This window comes from Falco cherrug, chromosome 12 (assembly GCF_023634085.1).
Source record: "Falco cherrug isolate bFalChe1 chromosome 12, bFalChe1.pri, whole genome shotgun sequence".
NCBI lineage: Eukaryota > Metazoa > Chordata > Aves > Falconiformes > Falconidae > Falco > Falco cherrug.
The window spans coordinates 25,931,652-25,953,086 of NC_073708.1; the positions used below are offsets into that span (position 1 = coordinate 25,931,652).

Consider the following 21,435-nt stretch of genomic DNA (forward strand, 5'->3'; position numbering starts at 1 on the left):
TGTATAGACATATCCCAAGACCATACAGAGCAAAGACTATTCTTGGACATCTCTCACACTACTGTATCTTTCTTTCTTCTCGAGGGCTTGCACACAGCCAATAAATTAATAGTTTCACAATTTCCAGTTGAAATCCTTTTCACGGGAAGATGATACTTTCAACTAAATGCAATTTGCTGAGGAAAGTGCCTGCTTCCCTGAGTGGAAAGTTTCTTTGTCAGAAACCTAGGAACAGTATACCCCAGCTGTTTTGGTACAGTTTGCTTGGGTTTTTTTGTTTTGCTATGTTTTTAGACACAGGCATTTTTGCTGATTTTAGCCAAAATTTCCAGCGCCCTAGTCAGTTAGTGTTTACTGCTCTTCCCTGTGCCATGTTGACTTTTCTCCCTCTGCCAAAGTGCTTCTTAAACCTCCTCTGAATGTATGCTCTTCCTCGTGTTTGATAGCTTTTTCTTCCTCTTTTCCCCATTGTTATTTAAGACCGTGCTTTTACTGCTCGACATATTCCAAGAAGCATTTAGGACAAATGCTCTGTCAAAGACACTTAAGTACAGTTGAGCCATATTATATTCTATATGAATCACTGCGGATGTTTCACAAACAAGGTTAGATCAGCCAGATTTTCCAACTATGTCGAACATAGCTTTTTCAGGCATAGTCTACTAGCCCTGCCATTAATCCTCCACATTGAAACTCACCTCACATTTGGACCGTGTCACGGCTGCCCACCAGGGACAGGAGCATGCTGCTAAGTTTCTCCTAATGAGGATAACAATCCTATGACAGAGCAATCTCAGCCAATTTTTATCTGCAGGATGCAGGGGAAAGGCTAACTTTGCAAAGCTAGATGGTCTCTCACCATCCCTCCCAGTTTTACGGTCTATGATACCTTTAGACAGAGACCTCATCTAAACAGCCAGGAAAGAGAGAAACCTAGGGGAGGAAGGAAACTAAGGACTGTTTTGTGCCATATTTTTATGTTATGCTAATGAAGATTGCCAAGAGCCTGGTAATCGATCCTTCTGGCCTGCTTTACTTGATCAGATTAATGAAGAAGCTCAGGGAATACGGAATTGCTTTTTACCTGCCCACCACACTTTCCAAGGTGCATCCGCTACATTAAATCTTGTCCTTCAGGCAAAACTGAAATTTCACCTGAAGAAGAGCAGCCTGACAGAGAGGCCTGAAAAATTAAGTCTGTGGCAGTCTACTGCCCTGCAACAGAGGAGCAACTACAACCCCACGGAGAGAAAAAGACAGAACAGCTATGGGGGAAAACGAGCTGAACCAGACTTTTCTCAAAAACAGAAACTGTGGCACTTCTGATCTGGTATATTGAAGCAGCTGTGATATGAGTAATGTCCTCAAGTGAAACAAATAGCCACTGAGACTCCATATGTTTCCAAACTCACACAACGGATGCTTTACAATGAACTTTTTGTCTGGAACTTGGGTGGGAAAAGGAGGTTCCTCAGCCCCTCACCCACGCCCTATACTAATGCAATAATCTTGCTTAGTCACAGAAAAAAGGGACAGAAAAAAGAAAAGGAGAGAAAATGATTAATAATCTGTGGGCAGCTGCTTACTTTCCAAGTGGTTGTCCGGGAGGGGTGTGCTCCACTTCAAATCCTGCTTGTCTCAGTACATCAATCACAGTGTTGTTACCCAGGAAGTGACCTAAAATACAGGTAGAAAATAGCACTGTCAATCAAACCGCTCCTCTCACTCGCTGGAGTTTCTCCTTTTGGAACAACAGGTTTGGGAGGCAAGGCTACCAGAAGCTAGACCAGCTCCAAAAGCAAGAAGGGCACGCTGTGCAATTTGTTGTAACTCAGACTCCGCTGCCCACCATGTAGCCTGCTACAGCCTTTGGCAACGGCCAGCAGGAGAGACAGCGTACAGCCTGGTCCCGTCGTCTTCCTTTTTATTTACCACTCCCTCCCCTCACACAGCTAAGGGACTGGGTGGATAAAAGAAAACCGAGATGAATTGCTAGTCTTGTCTTCTGCTGTGGCCATTTCCAGTATGTGCACGGATTAAATAAACTTCTAACACGGATGTAGGAATGACCCTGCCGTGGCAAACAGAATATTCCTAGGGCTTTGACTCACGAATTGGAACAACTGACAACCCTAGATGTCCACCCTGCCCATCGTTGTTCGCAGACATCTGCTTATAAAAAAGCTCTGAAGCTGCTGCACTGCACACTCAGTGCTGACCCACCTGAACCAGCAGCGATCCAGGCAGGGCTTCACCAGCCGCTCAGCCACCTGCAGGGCTGGGAGGAGCTGGGAACGGAACCTTATCTCTCCCTAAAACTGAAGATTTAGCCCTGTAAATCAGGGCTTTTTGCTGGAAGTGTAAAGGTCACATTCCTGTTCACAGAAGTAACAAAGAGCCCAGTAAGTACTGCAGCATGTACGGCCGTGAAAGAGTTTGCTTAAGGGAGCCCTATATACTCGGGTCTGAACCAAATCCCGCTGGAGTCAATAGGAGCCCTCCAAGGGCTTTGGGTACAGACTCCATAAAGCAGCGTAATTCCTCCAGAGCTTTCAACTTATTGTCAGTCCCACATTGTTTTCAGGCTGGGTTAGACTTATAAAGTAAGGAGGCAAGAAGTCCACTAACAGGTTGATTAAAATCCACGTAGCCCGGTAACCTGCCTCCAACTGCAGCCCTTGGTGAACGTTAAAGATATATAAATCTGGGAAAGGACAGACCAAGCCTCCTTCGCTATGCCCACGAGCTTCCAGCTTTGCACAGCTGCCTGACTCCCATTTACACCCAGGTCATCGCATCTCACTGCCAGCTCTGAACAGATCACCACGAATGTGCTCAAGCTGCTGCCTCCGTGTACTTTTTGCTCCGTGACATCTTGCAGCAGGGAGTTCCACCATGTGCCATATGTAAAAACACACTCCTCTGGTTTGCTGCTGCTCCGAGAGTGTGTGCTTGCCTTAAGCACAGTGTAAGTGTTTGCAGGAGATGTTTGTAACTGCCGGGCTCCATAGCAGAGCCAAATGCTTTGCATAGAAAAAACAAGGCAGGCAGGACGTGCCCGAGCCTCTCTCCATCCGTGCCACTGTGTAAGGAGCTGGAGTAACTGTCAGCAGTCACCCCTAGGACACTTCACCCATACAGCACAAAGTCACTACGAATTTGACAGTAATTCAGTCCGTAGTAGTCACTAAGCCTGCATCTCTCTGCTCACACTGCCAACAAGGGTGCTAATTCGCATCAGTTGTGGGAATGATGTAGTCGTATGGCTTTTAGTGCAACTTGCAAGCACTAGTAACAGCTTTTAGCCAAAAGACATTTCTTTAAATGATTAAATATACATTTGCAGAGCCCTAGTGTGTTCCAGGATTCCTCCACTTCCTTTTAAGAAAACTCAAAATTTGATTTTCCCCTAACTTACTTATAAGAAAAGCCAAAGGAGCAGAGAGCAGTCCCAAAAACGTGTTATACACCCTCAGAGATTTAAGAAATGAGACATTTGTGAGTGATTAACTGGATTTGATCATATCCTGGTTTTTTATGCAGTGGCCAAGGCAAACAAAAGTCCCCATTCTGTCACTGGGCAAAGTGACTCTGAGAAACCAAAGTCACGAGTGTCGAAGTCAGAGAAGTTTCTGAGTCCATGGCACAACGCTCTACTTTGCCTGAACTGGAGTCTTAAACGCCAAGAGATTTCTTACTGTAAACAATCATCCTGAATCCAGAAAATCTTTGACATCACAACAGTACAAAAGAAACCAATTTTAACTGCTTTAAATCCAGGAAAAAAAAGTAACTGTGCAACAGCTCTGATACCTCATCCACCAAATGGTGGGACCGTCAACAGCATCAGCTCCTCAGCAAAGCCTGTGAGTCCCCTCAAGTGATGGATGAAGACCTCCCGGGCCTCCCATTCCTGCCCTCTGTGTGGGGACCATGACGAAGGCAGCCAGCTTGCTGGGCTGGCCATCCGCTGTGCAGGGCAGCAGAAAAATGTCAGCGTGGTGGGACACACGCTTCCACTGGGTAAGTCACCCCGAGCCACCCAGTCCTCTGCCATACCCCTTTCCCTGGGAGCTGCCTTCAGCTATCCGGGATTCTGTGTCAGATTTGGACTGAAATGAGGGGGGGGAACAGAAGAGGTTCATGCCAAGGTAAAACCCACCCACCTGGGGAATGAATGTCCCTCTTCTGAGGCCAGGGACTGAACCTCTGTATCATATATCTCCTTACTCTCTTGCTCTGAGTTCAAGGCTTATTACTTTAATTTTGCCTTTCCTAACACAAAGGAATACCAGCTTCCGTTAAAAAAACCCGCCCACCAAACACCAAATCCCTGCATAAATGAAAATTTTCATTACAAACTTAAATGTGAACATAGTTATTTCATTTTAGGTCCACAATTCAACACATACTAAAATATTGTGTTCCATTTCAAGTGAGAAAAGAAATGAAAGCAAATCAAAACAATCAAAACCAAAACCCAACTTCAAGCTGACCCCCAAATAATTCTCCATTCTACATACACCAACAGAACCTGAAGATGTAACAGCAGCTAGGTAACGACATGAGCAGGTCTTTGCAAAGCTTTACCTTTAGACTCCACTTAAAATTTTTAGGTTTGCATTATCTGATGTACGTCCAGGTAAATCACCACCTGTCTCACCATCAGCTTGCCCTGTTAATACATCCTTTCCACCTGATTGCCAGATTTCTGTATGGACCAGCTCTGACTTCTACTTGTCTTAACTTCTCTGCTGTCAGAGCTCACATATTGCGATCGACTTTGTATCCATTTCATTTATGCCACAGTAATGCTGCTGGGGCCAACTCATTATCTCACTACGTATGCTACAAGCAACTTCAAGCTATGTTCTACCTCAGTGATGGAAAAACTGAAAATATGCCTGCTCAGACCAGCAGCCTTCCCACGCAACACAGACATCTTCCCAACAGCGATCCGTGGTACCATGGCAAGGAGCTCCTCAGGATCAGAGATAGGTGGAAGAGGAAGGTTTGAGGAAAAAGGTGGCACTTGGGAGGTCCAGTGCAGGTGGGTGAAGTAAAACTGAAAACACCCTCATGTCATTGCTGTACTTCCAGGGTTAAAGAAGTGCTGGAAGAAGTGTCTTGGTTTGCCTCCTGCTGCCAAGTCCATCATCACTGTCCTTCCCCGTTTTAAGATTTTTAAAGGGAAGTTTTCTGTATGAGGAATTTTTTATATAAAATTAATCTCCTTGGTCAACTTGAGATAAACATACACTTGTTAGATACTGACAACAACATAATACTTTTGAGAATTTGCAGCACATAATGAAAACCAATTTATATATTAGAGATAATTGAGCTCAGCATCAGTGGAAAACATCAAATCCCTGCCTCTGGCTACCCATATGTACAAAGAGAATATGTAACAATTGCCAGGTCTTTTATAACAGCAGTAGATTTGATTTTTATTTATAGATACAAAAAAATATTTTTTTATCTATAAGTGAGTGTGTGTGCACACTTCTGCTTAAAACTTAAAAAATTCTCTGCCTGGCCTGGAAATTTCCATTGGAAAAAAAAAAAAATCAAGGAAGTTTAACTATTCAAAAGTTAGTGCATCTAGAGACATATCAGACAGATTAGAGAGACAGGGGAATGGCTCTTGTTTCTCTGTCACTATTCCCTCTTCAGTCTAAACCTGAATAAACTCTGCCTGCAGTATTAACCAAATTTACCTTGACAGCTGATGAAAACTGGATCCAAGAGGTGAGGTCAGAATACCAACTGCCTTGGGAAATCCATGCAAGTATGGGAAGAGGAGAGAAAGCAGACATAAAAGATTTTCTAGATAGGGACTCAAAGTGAAAGCCTGTACTTGGGCATGGAGATATGCAGTACAGCCTCTCCTAAGAGTTTAACATTTAAAAAAGCCCCCAAACCAAAAGGTGTGGCTGCAGTCCTTCTGCCCTCCAAGGATAAGGAGATACTCATGGGAGTTGCTTGAGGACAAGACCCAGTGCTAAACGCAGAGTCACTTTGCAGTTTGAACACAACCGCAGAGCAGTGGCTAGCGTGGCTCGCTGCACTTCGGGGGTGCTTCTTCATTAAATTTGATGAGGCCAAGATTATTCTCCTTTCGCTCACGTCTTGTTTTCTCAGGACAGAGGATCTGGAGACACTGGAGGAACACATTATACAGCATGGTTGCTAACATTAATCAAACACCTTCCATCCCTGGTTTACTTTTTTATTTTTAATTAAGAACTGTGCTTTGGACTACACAAAGCAGACACATGTAACGCATTTCCTTATCTCCCTGAGGTTTCATTTTTCACTAAAAGAAAGAATAAACCACATTGGTTTTTTACTAAAAGGTGAAAAATACATGGTTTCCTTAAAGCATGTACATGCACACACACAGAGACTGCTGAAAAAATGCATTTTCTTCCTTTCTTACTGGAATGTCTCGAGGTGGAGAGAAATACACTTCTCAGCCAACTCTGACAGTAACAGCCACGTATTTTCTAACTGACCACAGAAACTAAAGCTCCCCTTTACCATTTCAGACGTTCTAGTGACCCCCATCAATAGCATACCTAAGCATACGGTTGCATCCCTCAAAAGTTAAATGAACTTGAGTGTTCCTACACAGAAAAATATAACCTTGTTTTGATGACAGAAGCAGAAAAAATGTTTTTAAGCAAATGTTACCTACTTTATCTAGATCTAGAGATATACTACAAATTACTTTGTCTCTTCATTTCACAATTCTTTGTTCCATGGCTTAGAAGGATAAAGGGGTACAAAGGAGGAGGAGATAATTCCCTCACAAAGGACCTCCATTGCCAGAGCCTTTGAAGTTGTGCTAAAAAAGCCTTGCTAGACCATTAGCTGACACACAGCAGAAACCTGAACTGTTTCCATGCACACTACAAGCAGAGCTATTTTCTGCACAATTAGTCATAAAAAGGGCCAATGTAAACTGTGTCGGGAGGTCTCAATTCTTTACATTCTCCACACAGTGAATCAGACGTTATGTATAACGTTTTGTTGCCATTTAGACCTCGGGCTGCATTGCAATCAGGAGGCGGCAGCCTCTGTTCCTCCTTTTCTCTCATCTCTTGCTGATTTTCAAGCCTCTTGGCAGCACCAGAGCGTTTCTGGTGGTTCGGCTTCACAAGAGTTAGTGTAGGCAAAAATGCAAATGCCAAAACCTGAACGTTCATAGTTGGGGCAAACATTTACTGGTTCCTTTGCTTGCTGCCTCTAGAAGTATGCCTTCATTTCTCTTGTTCTGAGAGTGGTCAAACTGAGTATTTTGGAAGCTGAATGATTAACGTGTCAAGAAGAGGCTGTAGTAAGGAGCTATGGCAAACAGTTGAGGCAATGAACTTCATCTGAGTGTACTGATTTCTGCATTATAGCATCCCACTCTAACCCAATGGTCCCTGGGTAACAGCATGAGTTTACTGAGGGGGAACCACATAACATCCCACATTTCTCTTTCCTGCCATGGCAGATGTCCCAGACCCATGATGGGGAATCAGTTTTGTGGATAAGCCCTCCAAAATTTTCATTCCCTTCCACTCCTCCTCCAGCATCATAGCTGCTTCTATCCCTGCACCCAGCCATTCTTTGCTAATGAATATCATCCTTCAAAAACTGGAGGCTCTTTCAGCCTTTCTCATGACGACTCAGATTTAGACTGCTATTGCTGCCAGAGGATTGCTCCTCTTTTTCCCTAAACCACTCACTTTCCTGAAATCTCACTGTACTGAATCAGTAGCTCGAGAGCACTTTGACAAGGAACATACGTTGGATTTGCGCACAGATCTTGGTTTTGCAAGTCAGATCTGGAAGCACCTAAGTTTCCTCCAGCCTGAGCACCCTTCTAATATGAAGTGTCTTATCAGCGTATACAGAATGACACCAGGTAACTGATTAGGTGCGTGGTACGCAGCATCCAGTGATAAGTATGTTAGGACTGCCTGAAAAATTTTATTGTAAATTTTATTGATAACATAAACAAAATGAATGCTTGCGGGGATCTAGCAGGGGAATTTTCTGAGAATGGCTGGAAGGACCCCAGTGTCCGCCCCCACGCCCCCAGTTAGTATGAAACCATATGAGCCATACTGCATGTCAGAGGATGAGAAGTGCAGCGTATCTATCATCAGCATCCCAAATGCATCCCTACCCACACCTCAGACAGACCAGATATAAAAAGGTATTCAGGTCCAAAACAAGAACTGTGTGTGGCTTTCCAAAGAGAAAGTGACTTTCAAAGATACAGCCCAGAACTGAAAGTGTGGCAGCTCCTGGGTAATAACAGCACCCAAACGCTATGGACAACAGATGCTGTGAGACAAGCTCATGTCTGAGTGAACCGACACCCCACAGAAACTTGGCAGCCTCAGACAACCCCTGCTAGGTCTGTTGATGTTACCCTAAGCATCCTTGCCATAGAGGAGAGTGCTCGGTGCCCAGAGAAAGCTGGGAACTCTGTATCCCATCTTTCAGAAAATCCTGTCACCCCGGGTTGCTGGCTTTTGCTGTGCTGCAGGACGTGGCTTTGCACTTGGAAATTTCAGCATGATGCAAAAAGGTAGGGAGAGGAGCTGGAGATGCAGGGAACGAGCTTTCTTCCTCCCCTGTTTGGCAGGAGTATCCGAACCCAAAGCATGTCTTAAAAAACACTCTGTACAAGCCATGGGCGATGGCCTTGTAAAGCAGGCTTTCATCATAGCCTCCTCACATCATGCCACCCCTTCTCCAAGGCAGATGGAGAAACCATTTTCCCTCTCTTGTTTGATGTTGTTATTCTCTGCAGTTGTGAGGAACTGACTCATAGCCCCTTCTGGACAGTCACAGGAAGCAAAGCAATAAAACATAAAAGGCCGAAGCGTGCAGCACTTTGCATGTCCAGCAACCCTCCCATGGCTCCCCTTCATTCTTTCCTTGCATGTAATCACCTCTCTCCCCTCTCACCCATGAGCTCTTACAGAATATGCCCTGGAGACAGCATGCACCATAGCTGGGGGGAAAATGGAACAACAAGGGGCCAAAGGGTGGGGGGATTATTCCAGATTGACGCCAGGGTAATGGCGCACAGATTACGTTTCCCTGGGGTGTCTCTGAGATACGCAGTGCAACACTACACCCAGAACATCTCAGTCTGAAGGACGGACTCCCACAGCCACCTTCTATGCCCCTTGGTATAATGAACTCCCCTCATGCCTCTCCCCTTCTGCTCTTCCTCCCTGCTTAGCCCCCCCTCTGAGCATCCCTCCCATTGAGGGCATGGAGCTATTCTGGAGGCACCCAAATATCACACACTGGAAATCCTTCTCTGGAAGTGGCCTGGAGTGCAATGCACACAGCCAACAGGCTCAGCACAAGATGGGACTGAGTTTACCAGTTTGGGACTCGTGCCATCCTCGCATAGGTCTTTGCTTCCAGACCCAACACAGTGCCATCACGTGGGTTCAGCCACTCTGTTCTGTGCTATCTTTAAAGTCTTTGCACACCTTCCCCAGCAGAGCTGCTCTAAATTTATATTGAGGAAAACAAGAAAATGATAATTATCCTTTCTAACAAAAAGCTCGATTTTCTTCAAGTCTAAACCAGCTGTTTCACTTAGATTAAGAAAAACAACACACACAAGAACTGAAGTGAGGTCACCTCCCAAGCATCTCCTCTGGCCTCTGCGTCAGACCACAGCAACAACCGAGCTGTGTCAGACCAACAGAACAACAGGGTTCATAGCTGCTTCAGGCATTTCAAATTGAACCTACCAGTCTAAGCTGGTCAGCCTCACTAGAGGAGACTGGCACCTCCACAGAGCAATTCATTCCAACATTTCAAACATCAGGTTTGGGAAGAACATAAGCCCTCTGTGAAATCCGCTCTTCAATGACCATGTGAGTTTCAATAGCTCCTTTAGCCTTAGCATCTAGCAGACATGGCCTGATGGCCCACGAAGCTACCCTACCACTGCCAGAAGCTCCTGAACACTGCACAGAGCCCATCCTTCCTACCCATCCCTCCTCCTTCTGCCCTGCCCCCCCCCCCCGCCTTCCTTGCCGTGCGAGAGTTTGCAAGGGAGGGGGAGCTGTGTTGACCGGTGCTGGACAATATGCGTTGGTTGGTTATGCGGCTTTTGGGGCTCTTTCACATTCTAGCTTTACTTACGCTGCATTAGAGGAGTTTTCCACACACAGAAGATCCAACAGAGCATGTGCCTTTCAGTATATATTCCTAAAGAAATAACTCACTGAATATCAAGGATCCAAGTTTAAAGGGCAGAGGGGGGTGGATGAGTCGCTCACAATATCCTATTACCTCAGCCCAGTATATCTGAGATCGGATGAATTTAGTCCCTTCCTGATTATGCTGAGGAAAAGGTCCCTTGGGGGGTAAACAACTAAGCCTACAGATCTGAAGTGTTTATTTTCTAGAATTTATTTGTTGAGCTCACCGGTAAAAGCTGGAACAACTTACCAGGACTAGAAATCTGTAGGAGGAAAACGATGTGGGCAGAGCTGAAGTAAAGGTTTGTCTGTTATTTTGTCCCCTGGTTTTACTGTGAGTGGAGACACTTTGCTCAGTCTGAGATCTTGCATGGAGGATGGGTACTGGCATTTTCCCTTCTAACAGAATACCATCACTATGTGGGATTTTTTAAATTATTATCTATTTATTTTTTACATGCATGCTCCTCACTGAATCATGTTGTTGGGGACACAATTCTACACAAAGATGTGATGCAACGTGTGACTGGAGGTGCATGACCACACATAGAGCTGTGTGACAATGAACACGTGTCTGTGTCCCTCATGTGATCCTCTCCAATGGACATGGTCAATATACAAGATCTCGGCCAGCACCGCAGCAGAAGACAAGGAGATGAGTCTGAGGAAAATCTAGAGAAAATCCAGCCTCTCTAAGAGTCTTCTCAGTGTGCTGAGACACCCGCGTCTGGCCCAACCACCTAGGACCATCAGATCACCTAAGTGCAGACGGTGTGGTATGAAAAGCATTATTGTTCGCCCATTGTCATCAACACCTCAAGCAGTGAGGAAATCGGTAAGGAAACACAAGTCTCCTTTTTCGCCCAAGGTGCCTCATTAGTGTGCTTGCAGCCTTGCTGAAGCAGACGACACACTCCCATCTGAACCAGTTATCAGCTCTGTCCACGTAAGCCACTGCCGCCCCCCCAGACAGCCGCCCCACTAAAGTCCCGACAGCTGGTGCTAGGCAGGTAGCCTTCGAGCGAAGTGTTTCATATCCCATCGCAAATCCCCCGAGCCATCCCCAAACTAGTCTGGAATGCACGTGGACCTGCCTGCCAAAGCCAGGCAAGGGTTGGGGCAGGGGGGAGAGAATTTGTTTCCATACCTCCCTGCTCTACGCTCGTACTTTGCAAAGCGGGTAACTGTGAACATGTTACTAAAACACCTACACTGACTTGATGGAGTCTGAGCTCAGAGCAGCTTCGAGCCTTGGAAAGCTCCTTGGTCAGCAAAACAGCTTTGTGCATGTAAAGTATCTCACCGAACTTGTGGAGACGTTTCTGCGGCATGGCCCAGCAGGGACCAGATCTCGTGGGACCTCAGCTTTTCTTAGGACACAGCCAGTACTATGAAATGCAGCATCATTGCCTGTCTTAGGCAAAGGCAGGTAATAAGGATGCACTTAGCAGCCTGCTGTAGGAAATAAGTAGTGGTGAGGACCCTGGTATATCATTGCAGGCTCTGGGAATCAAAAGTTTAGTGAATTCCAGAGCTGGACTGTCGAGTTTGTCTAATCCTCTTTTGGCCTCATGGATGTGTTTGGCTTCCACAATGTCCAGTGGCTGCAACGTAATTACGCATGGTGTGAACAGCACTTCCGTGTTTTATTTTTGAACCTGCCCACTGATTATTTTATTAGGCTCCTCCCCCAGTTCCTCCAGTTTGGACGAGCACAGCTCTAACTGAATTTAAAATACTTGTAACCTTGCTCTAGTGTGAGATTAAATCATGAAAGTTAGTTGGGGGCAATGTCTGTCAAATCTGTGAAATTACTTCAAAAGACTACAAGACAGGCTGTCATTTTCCGTTTGAAAATAAGTCTGAAAAACCACAAATCAAAGCTCCCAGTTGACAGGACATGGATCCTTGCCTGTTCTTTCTGGTTTTGACCCCACAGTCAACTATTTTACAGACTACACTGTTTTTTTCATCTTTTCCAGGAGCCCCTCTCTGGTGGTTTATTTGGATTGTGGATGTCTCACAAGTGAAAAATGCAGTGATGCCATAGCACAAAACACAGCGATTCCTCAGCAAATTGCTGGCCCTCTGAAGTTTGTGGATACAGGGCAAACTTTGTGTTGGGGGAGAGAATGCCGATGCTTTCTAGCCTGCTTCCTGAGCACTGCCCTGCTGGCATTGGAAAACTGAAGCCATTGTACCAGGCTTTTTAAAAAAAGGAAACTCTTAAAAAAAAAAAAAACAACAACAACAAAAACCCCAACCCCAACCCTACGCTCCTTAGTATCTTTTTAAATGTAAAAGCTTCCCATTGTTGAGACCGTCGATGATTTTCCCAGAAAAATCCAGCTGGCCACTGGATGTCACTGTTGTTGCAGCAAAACACACCCCAAGGTTCACAAATCGGGCTGTGAATAAGGGAGGTGAGGTCCCCCCAGCCTGGAATGGCCTTTCCTTCCAGTTAACCAGCCCGGTGCTGGTGGCACTCCCCGCCAGTGCCACCACCTGGAGGCAAGGTGGGCTCGATGGCGCCGAGGTCTCCACCACCATCTGAGGGCAAGCCCTCCGTGGAGCTCGTGGAGCCTGACTCGCCCCTGCCCGGGTGCTTGTCGCCTCATCTTCCCCGCGCCCCTCTGGTTTTGCTGAGATGCCCCCCTGGGTCTGCACAACACAGCCAACCTGGCCTCCAGTTTGGATTCAGCCCTTTCCCTTCTGCCACTTAGCGAAGCACGCCGCAGCACGCGAGCACGCCGCAGCAAGCACGCTTCCACGCTTCTCCTTGATCATGGATTAAAACCAGTTACACGCACTTCTGCTCTGTGGTTTTAGCCACAGTTTTAGGGCAGTTTAGGCATAGCTGCGTGACTTTCAAGGTTTGACCCAATACCTCCATCAAAACCAGCTTTGTGTTACATAGAACATTTGCCTCCCGTGAGTTACACTAGGCGTCTCCAACCCACCTAACCACACAGGGGGAACCTGCCTGCCCTAGAAGACCTTCCTGAGCCTTTTAATTCAGCTCAGGACGCCTTTGCACCATCATGGTGAGCCTCACCAGTGCAGGCAACGGACTTTTTCCAGGAGTGCTTTGACGCTGTAGGCTGACGCCCTTCCCTCTGTGAAAGCAAGAGAAACAAGCCCCAGGAGACCACAAAACCCCTTCACGTTGGGGTCACCCCAAACGCAGGTGGTGCTTCTGTGGCACTTCAGGAGGTGTGAACTGGGACTTGCTTCCCACCTTGCACTCCAGGCTCAAGGCTTGCTGCACGATTCCTGTCTGCTCCAGCACCAGGAAGCGAACCCACAAAACAAGGCAGATCAAACCAACAAGCTATTGCCTCTGAGGGGAGACGAAAGGCAGGAACACACCACAGACATCTGTCAAGCTGCTTAATATGGTGTTGCAAGACCCTCAGATACATGTGGTGTGTGAACAGATCTGGAGAGATCTCTCTTTTGAAGTGCAAAGCATGCCCAAGGCTGTGGAATAATAGAAAACTGGGCTAGAAAGTACCCATTTTAGTCTGTCTAAATGTCATAAATCAGGATTAACTCTGCCTGGGCATGATAGATCAGATTAGCTTTGACCCTAAGGATGTTTGTATAAATTAGAGAAAGGATCTCCTTAGGACACTTTGACCACAATATTTTTAAAGCATTAGGAGATTCCTTGGCTGTGTCTTTTCTTTACGATCTTTTCTTTCTTTAAAAGCAAAACAGAAGAAAGAAATGCTTTGGGAAGGATGGACAGTCCTTTGGCTAAAGGTCCTGTGGTGGAAGGAGTGGGGCTTTCTAGGCAGCAATGGCAAAGACTCTGCCAGGAGGGTCAGTAAATTTTATGTGTCGAAGAGACCATCTGTGTAGTGGGAAAAGAACAGAAAATAGGCCTGTGGTATTTAGAGATTCTAAGCTGTATGAATACCGTGGTCACTCCCAAGCCCACACGCCACCTCTCTTGGACGCTGCCTGTCACAACCCACCAGTGATGAGATCCATCCTGCAAATACTTCCATCTGTAAACTACTTTGTGCATGCATACGGTTGTACCGAGCCCCCACATCCCCGTGCACAAAGGCTACCTTGCTCACAGATGTTAAATTTAATTGACCAAAAGTCATGGAAAGCTGTATTCCTGAAGTACTAATTTGTACATGCTATGCCTGTGGAGAAGTTCTTTTTATTACAAATCTATTCCTAATTAGACTATAAAATGTGCATCTGCATTCCAGTCATCACTATTTATCTTTGTGAATTCCACCCACACAGATCTATTCTCAGCCACATGGCCAAACATCCTAACTAATTTCAGTTTAGTTTTTTTCTGTATAAATGTATAAACACACAGATTTTCTATATACAACCATGTTTCAAGCAAGGAGAACTATTTGATTTGAATCACCACTGCATTACTCTGGTTTTACACTGGTATAAACACTAGTGGTTTTCACTGTTATCTCCTGCTGCCCAGCTGTGAACACTGGGGAGAGGGAGCAACAGCGAAGATAAGCACAATTTATGTGAATATCTTTCTCATAATATTGGCTTAGTGAGCAGGCTGCTAGTGAAACCACTAGAAAGTGAGATTCAGCGACCCCGTTAGTTTTCCATGACACGGCTGCCCACTCTGACACACAGTCACATCCAAAAGTTGACTAAGTTATTAGGGAAGTTTAGAAACCTCAAAATATACACAACAGATTTTGAAAAACATTGCGGTTCCATGGGTTCAAGCATGCTTGAAGAATACGTTAAAATCCAAGCAAACAGTCTACGCCTTCGCCCCCGTTCTGTTAACACACACGTGCGCGCACACATCACCGAGCCTGCCTTGCAATTTGTAGCTCTGTTATTCAGAGCCTTCATTAAAGAGTAACAGCCCCTGTTTGAGTATCACGAGGCAAAATTGTTCGCACATGTGAACCAAACAGACACACCAAGGCTGCACCCTCACGGTTTCTGAGTGACAGGCTTAATAAGATTACGCTTGATCTTTCTCTTAATAAAGCTGGATGACATTCAAGCAAAGCCTGGGTTTTGTTTTAATGGTACATTAAGGGAACCCGGAGTTTGGCACAGCTGGAGGCCTGAACCGTCGAACAAAACTTGGCACTGCCAGCATTCCCTTATGATCTCAGACCTCACGTAATGAATATTTATATCTATACATACACACACGCACATATATTAAATGCCTTTCATTAGCTGGTCAAGGTCAACGCTCTGGGTAACGGAGCTGGGTGTAATACCAAGAATGATGATGGTTCTTTTTTGCTGGCGTTATGAATCACGCAAATTAAGCAACCCACAGCTTACAGAGTCTGCAACATGATGGACTGCTTTTAAACCACACATACCAAAAGGAAGGAGAACAACTCCAAGAAATAACAAAAGCAAAAGAGAAGTGTCATCACCTTACTGTTTAAACCTGAACACGGCAGAAGACGGAGACTCCTGCTTAACTTTACCAACACCGGCAGCCTCAGCCGACGCCGGGGGAAGCAGTCAAGCAGTCATCTGCTTGAGATAAGTCAGGGCTTGTGTGTTCTGAAGCGTTACGGGTTAGAAGCTAAATAGTGTTAGCTGAGTCACACTGATTTAAACCATCATTGCAACTGGCCCAAAGATTACAAAAGACAGAACACAAAGAAATCACTTAGAGGAACAAGGAAGATTTAATACTGATTTTTTTTTTTTGGGGGGGGGGGGTGGGGGTGGGAGTGGGGGAAGAAAAAAAACTCTCCCCAATTAGGACTTCACTTTTGGAAAAGGAAAGCTTCCTTAAGGACAAACTGAGCAGTCCCATCTTCTCTTTCCCTGATCTCTGCCAGCTTTATACTAAGGGTACAGCTTTGCCTCTGCACGTGCTCAGCCTGCGTAGCTGTGTATACGTACCAGTCCTACAGACAGGTCAGCGGGTCTCAGGCTCACGCAAGGAGTTTGTGATGGAGCTGGGAACTAGGTGGACATGGGGTGGGGCTGCTTTAGCCTGTGTAATTTATCTGCCAAAAAATTCATTTTTGGGATAACCAAAACAGTTCCCAAATCACATCTGCTGAGGAATACTGATGAGGAATTTAAGAGTACTGAAATATTGTCTTTTGCTGTTTCCAAAACAAAAAAAAAAGCAACAAAAAAATCAGTTTGATTTCAAAGCATTCAGAAATAATTTACTGAAATGTAATACACATACATTTCATTTCAAAAAGAACACAAACACAGACATCAAATTAAACAATTAAACATTTTGCACAGCCTGAATTTTCTTCCAGGATTTTGTTTTGGTGAGAAAATGAAAACATTTTTGTTCGGCATTGACCCAAAATAACTTTTCCTTCAATCATCTGGTTCAGCTGACAAAACAAGACATAGATCATTTCCACCGCTCTAGACTGAGCCTAGGTCCCTGTTAATGCGGATGAATTCCTGATCCTCTGCCCCTCTCTCCTCCTCGAGATCTACAGGCAGTACCTTAAAGCCTGAGCGTGCTGGTGGGACCTTCCCTGGGGCTATTAGGGACATATCCAAGGACAAGTGGGTCATGCTACAGCCAACCCAACGTCTGACCATAGAGAAGCAGGCCAGGATGGGTGCTTGGCAGATCATAAATCTCGTTACCGAGTCCCATCTTCTTCCCTTGAAGTCAATAACAAGACTCCCGTTGAATTTGAGGGAGCTGATCAGAGCTTTATGCTACAGAAAAGTACCTGAGGAAATGCCGCTTCCTCCTGTCTTCAACTTGGAGCACTCAGATTCACTTCTGGAGCAGCATACCTGTGCAGCCTAGCTCTGGGTTCTCATTTACAGCACTTAGAAGTTTCCCCTTTTGTCCAATCTGACCAGAAGCTCACTGAAATCAACAGAAAAATGCCTAGAAGGCATGTCCTGTGCAACCTGTGATCCTCACTTTCAGTTGCTTTGAAGACGACAGAGCTCCAGAGCACATGCATTTAGAGGTGAGCAGAACGTGAACAGGAGATGAGACCCTCCTGCCTAAACAGAGGCCCACGTAAATAATTAAAAGCACTAAGAGAATATGCGTTCTTCCAGGAATTAAGCCAATGATTATCTGCTTCAATAATTATCTGCTCCCTCCACTGGATGAAGCTGAGATCATCCTTGACTGAAAGAAGAAATTCACTGCTGGTCCTATTGGCATTTTTGTGTCCAAACGCCGCAGTACTTTTCATCCCACCGAACTCCACCTACAACGCTCTCACACTATATTTTGGCTGACTGTTCTGGGCTATTATATAAGCCCTTTGGCACTGGCCTGTCCCAGATTTCTCCCAACCTCCACACTTTCTCACAGCCAAGTTTCTGCAGGAAACAAAACACTTTTCATTGAGCCCAATTAGCTCAAGAACGTAGAAAGAAAAAAAAAAATAAAATGAAAAGGCTTTGGGTCAGTGACAAGAGCAATAGAGAGGCCAAGAAAATGAAAGGGACTTGCTCTGAAAATGTTTTTTACTATGTCAGAGCCAATTCCCAATGGAGTGAAACAAGAAAAACATTCCTAGAGAGATTCGAGATCTGTCGTGAATTCCCCAGGCACATTAAGAAGTCTCATTTTCCCCTCTGTCTCTCATTCCTTTCCGAGGTACATCATGGGGCTCCAGAAAGAGGATGATAAGTCAGATCTGTACAGTGGTCCCAGGCATTCGAACTCACAAAGAACCAAGGGCTGGGGAATCCTACAGTAACACTGCAAAGTTTCCCTAATATTTTTTTTGGGGGGGGTGGTGGTGGAATTGAATCAAAACTCTATTTGAAAATACTTTCTTTGTGGTTGAGGAATTGTGACTGCTTCTTTCAAGAAACACTCACTCGGATTCCTTGCAAAGTAACTGGTCTGTGCCCCTGCTGCCCCATCTTTAAAAGAGGTATAACCCACCTTCCCCTCAGGGCATATCTGTCCCATTACATGCATGTATATTGATAAAATTACTGACGACCAAACTTTGGCATGACCTTCAGAATACCGTGACCACTGGCTTTCCCACCATTGCCACGACACTCATCACTGACTTCACATCCAGGACCAGGAGCCCCACCAGAGCAGCGGACATCTATTTACTTTTCTTCCCATGTTTGGAGACATCAGTCCCACAGACCTGTCAGTATTAGCATCGAAGCTCACCTTTCAAATTGTTTGAAGTATTAATTCAAAGGATTACTAAATACCAGTCTTAGAGGACTGAAGGCTGCTACCAGGGGGGAAAACATCACTGTTTTCCAGCTGAGTTTTATTTAATGATGGACTTTGCACTTCCTAATCTCTGGAAAAATAAATGCCACATGGCATCATAATATACTGAGCAAGGGATAGCCAGGCTCCCAGCAAATAATTCACGACGACATCTTTTGGGTTAGGTTTTATGACACTCTTTGTAGGACAATGCCGCGAGTTGATCTTGAATATTTCACCATGAGAACAAAATATTCCTCCTGACATCTAGCTCTGTGTTCACGGGTTCATTTTTTCTGATGATTAATTCTGAGTTCATGCAGAGTGTGTTCAAGATTACATGGATTCATATTCAGTTGACCATATCTGAGAGGATTATTTTAGTGTGCCCCAGTTTACGGCCCATGAAACATGATCCTGCTTGTCTCTCTCTTTCTCTCACTCTAGCAGTACTATTCCGACAACCAGTACTGGGAACTCATATTATCAGCGTAAAAGTAGAAAACAGCTCTTTTTCTCTATGAAAACCAGCTCTCATTCAGTGCTTTACACTTGCTCTGCTCTCAGTGCCAACAGCCAAACAGAACCCATCAGAACATCAAAATGTTTTAAGGTAATAAATCAACATTTTCAGGTTTGCCACAGACTTTTGTTTTCAGTGCATCTAGCACATACTACCGTTAGTAGCGATACTAACCCAAACCAGACAAAGCATAGTGGAAACAGCCTGATGCCAGCTGAAGCCACTCCGTGTGCCTTCAGAGAGCTGTGACCCGCATCACCCACACTGGAAGATGTTTCTATCTCTACCCAAGAGACGGGTACCGGCAGCACGGTGCTGATCCTGGCACAGAGCAGGCAGATGTGCCATCTGATAGTTTTGGCAACATCTGACCATCTTCCCTATCGCTGTATCGTTGTCTTGAGCCAACTGCCAGCTGGCCTGAACAGCGTTTGATGCACAAAACGCAGAGGAGCCTTCAACCAACAACACCCTGTAAATTAGACACAGCAATATGATTTCATGTGCAGCTCCCAAAGAACTCAAAGCAGTTTAAGGACAGAAATCGGGGTCTAATGCTATGACCCTTACTTAACAAGTGTGAGCTAATGAGAAAGCTGTCCCGTGGAAATAAGCAGAGCTGCTCACAGAAGTCTGTTTAATGTGCAGCCACACAATTAAAAAAAAAATAAATTAAAAAAATATTTATACTGTTGTTTCTTAAAACCACAGCCCAACCATATCTCCTGGTGCTGTACTAAAGTGACTGAAACGCGGAGCATTCCTGTTCCAGAAAACCCTGTCACTGGTCAGTAACACAGCCACTTTGGAACCAACAAATGATCACTTTTCCAGATTTGCAGGGAACCTACAACATACTTATGTTTTAAGTAGCCTAAATTCACACATCTCAATAGCTGACCAGCGCTTCTGCTGCATGTCACCTCACCTGAACCAACAGGAGATGCAACTTGCTCACGAGAAAGAGGAGGATTTGAACTATAACCTTAGAAGTAAAATCCCTACAGCACCGAACAATATTAAGCTGCCATTTTCCAGTATCATTACTGCACTGACCAGAGTCGCTGGGATTTTCTTTTGGTATTACCATGCATCCCTTCCATCCCATGTCACCGCGACTGCACGCAGAAAGCAGAGGTTATATACACCAGTTTATTTCAACAGAGAGCGCCTTTCACAGCCCCTTGGCAATTTTATTTTTCTTTGACTGATGCTGTCAACACGTTATCTGAAGTCTACCTCCAAGTGCAAGAGCTCGGTGAGAGTGTTTGCATTGCACTTGTGCGTTACGCTACGCCCGGGCTCGGGCACCCTCTGCTCCATCACTCACTGGTCCCACTTTCTGATCACTTGACTGCCACTTGGATGAAGCCCAACTCCAGCCCTCTCCGAGCACAGAACACAGTCAAAGAAGGAAAGATAGTTCTTTCAGCTCAGTTTTCAGCTGAGATTCAATGAGTTGTGTGTTTGTTGCTTTTCTTGAAAAATAGAGCTTTCCTGTAAATGCTATGCTTACGGGAAAGATCAGGCCCCATGTTTTTTTCACTGATTACGGGGAACTGCAATATGCTCTCTGCAGCATGCTTTTTTGCAAATGAAGACTGAAGTGAGACTATCTTTTAGGAAGTAATAAATACAACACATTTTCTTTATCAAAAGATCCCGAGTATGCAACAGCAAACCAGGCTCCCTTGCCGTTATTGCTTCTAAACATTATCGTTACAGTTGATATATTCAGGGAATCCTTTCGCTGATCAAAGAAAAGACAGCGTACCTTAATCTCGATTAGCTGACAGTCTACAACAGCGAGCAGCAAGGAATACTCTGTGCGTCTGGAACGGCAGGGGAAACGCACCCCATCCAATTTTCCAGGACAGAATTTGGCCAGGACGTCAGGGCACAGCAGCCTCTTTGCAAAGTGCTACCGAACTGTTGGTCACTGCAACCCCTGCCCAAGGCTCCCGAGGCACTGCAGAAGAGAGGACCTCACCGCCCCTTGATGGCGGGCGCGTGGGGACCAGCCGGTGCTGATGTGCCAGGCAGAGAATTTCTGAGCTGCCAACAGCTCCCCCAGCACCTGGCTTTCTCTGCTGTGGCTTTATTCCATCCATGGCTTGCGCCAACCGACAGCAGCTAATGAACGTCGTCAAAGACCACTGGCCAGCCCGTGGCACTGGGGCGGCAGAGGACAGACGTGAGGATGGGATTGCCACAACAGGCATCGGTTTCCTTTCCAATGTTGAGCTTTACCGTAACACTGTTTCGCTGTACCAGCATCCAATACCTTGATCCTGAAAACTCTTAATATTAACAACTCCACATCCACACAAATGCAGATAGATTATACACACAGATACACAAGTATATATATGTTTTCCTGTGGAGGAAATATGATATTTATGCTTTATTAGATGAACAAGGAGAACAGAAAACCAAGAATTCTGGGCTATTGCCCAAACCACACAGCTTTGAAATCAGTGGTGCATTGGGAA

At 45.2% G+C, this 21,435-nt stretch overlaps 1 protein-coding gene across 1 annotated transcript in view; it reads right to left on the reverse strand.

Moving 5' to 3' along the window:
• TRABD2B (TraB domain containing 2B) overlaps positions 1-21,435 on the reverse strand; it is a 295,930-nt gene that overhangs the window by 46,358 nt on the left and 228,137 nt on the right. Inside the window, 1 exon segment of the mRNA XM_055725226.1 lies at positions 1,587-1,677. Within this exon segment, the coding sequence (XP_055581201.1) occupies positions 1,587-1,677 (91 nt within the window).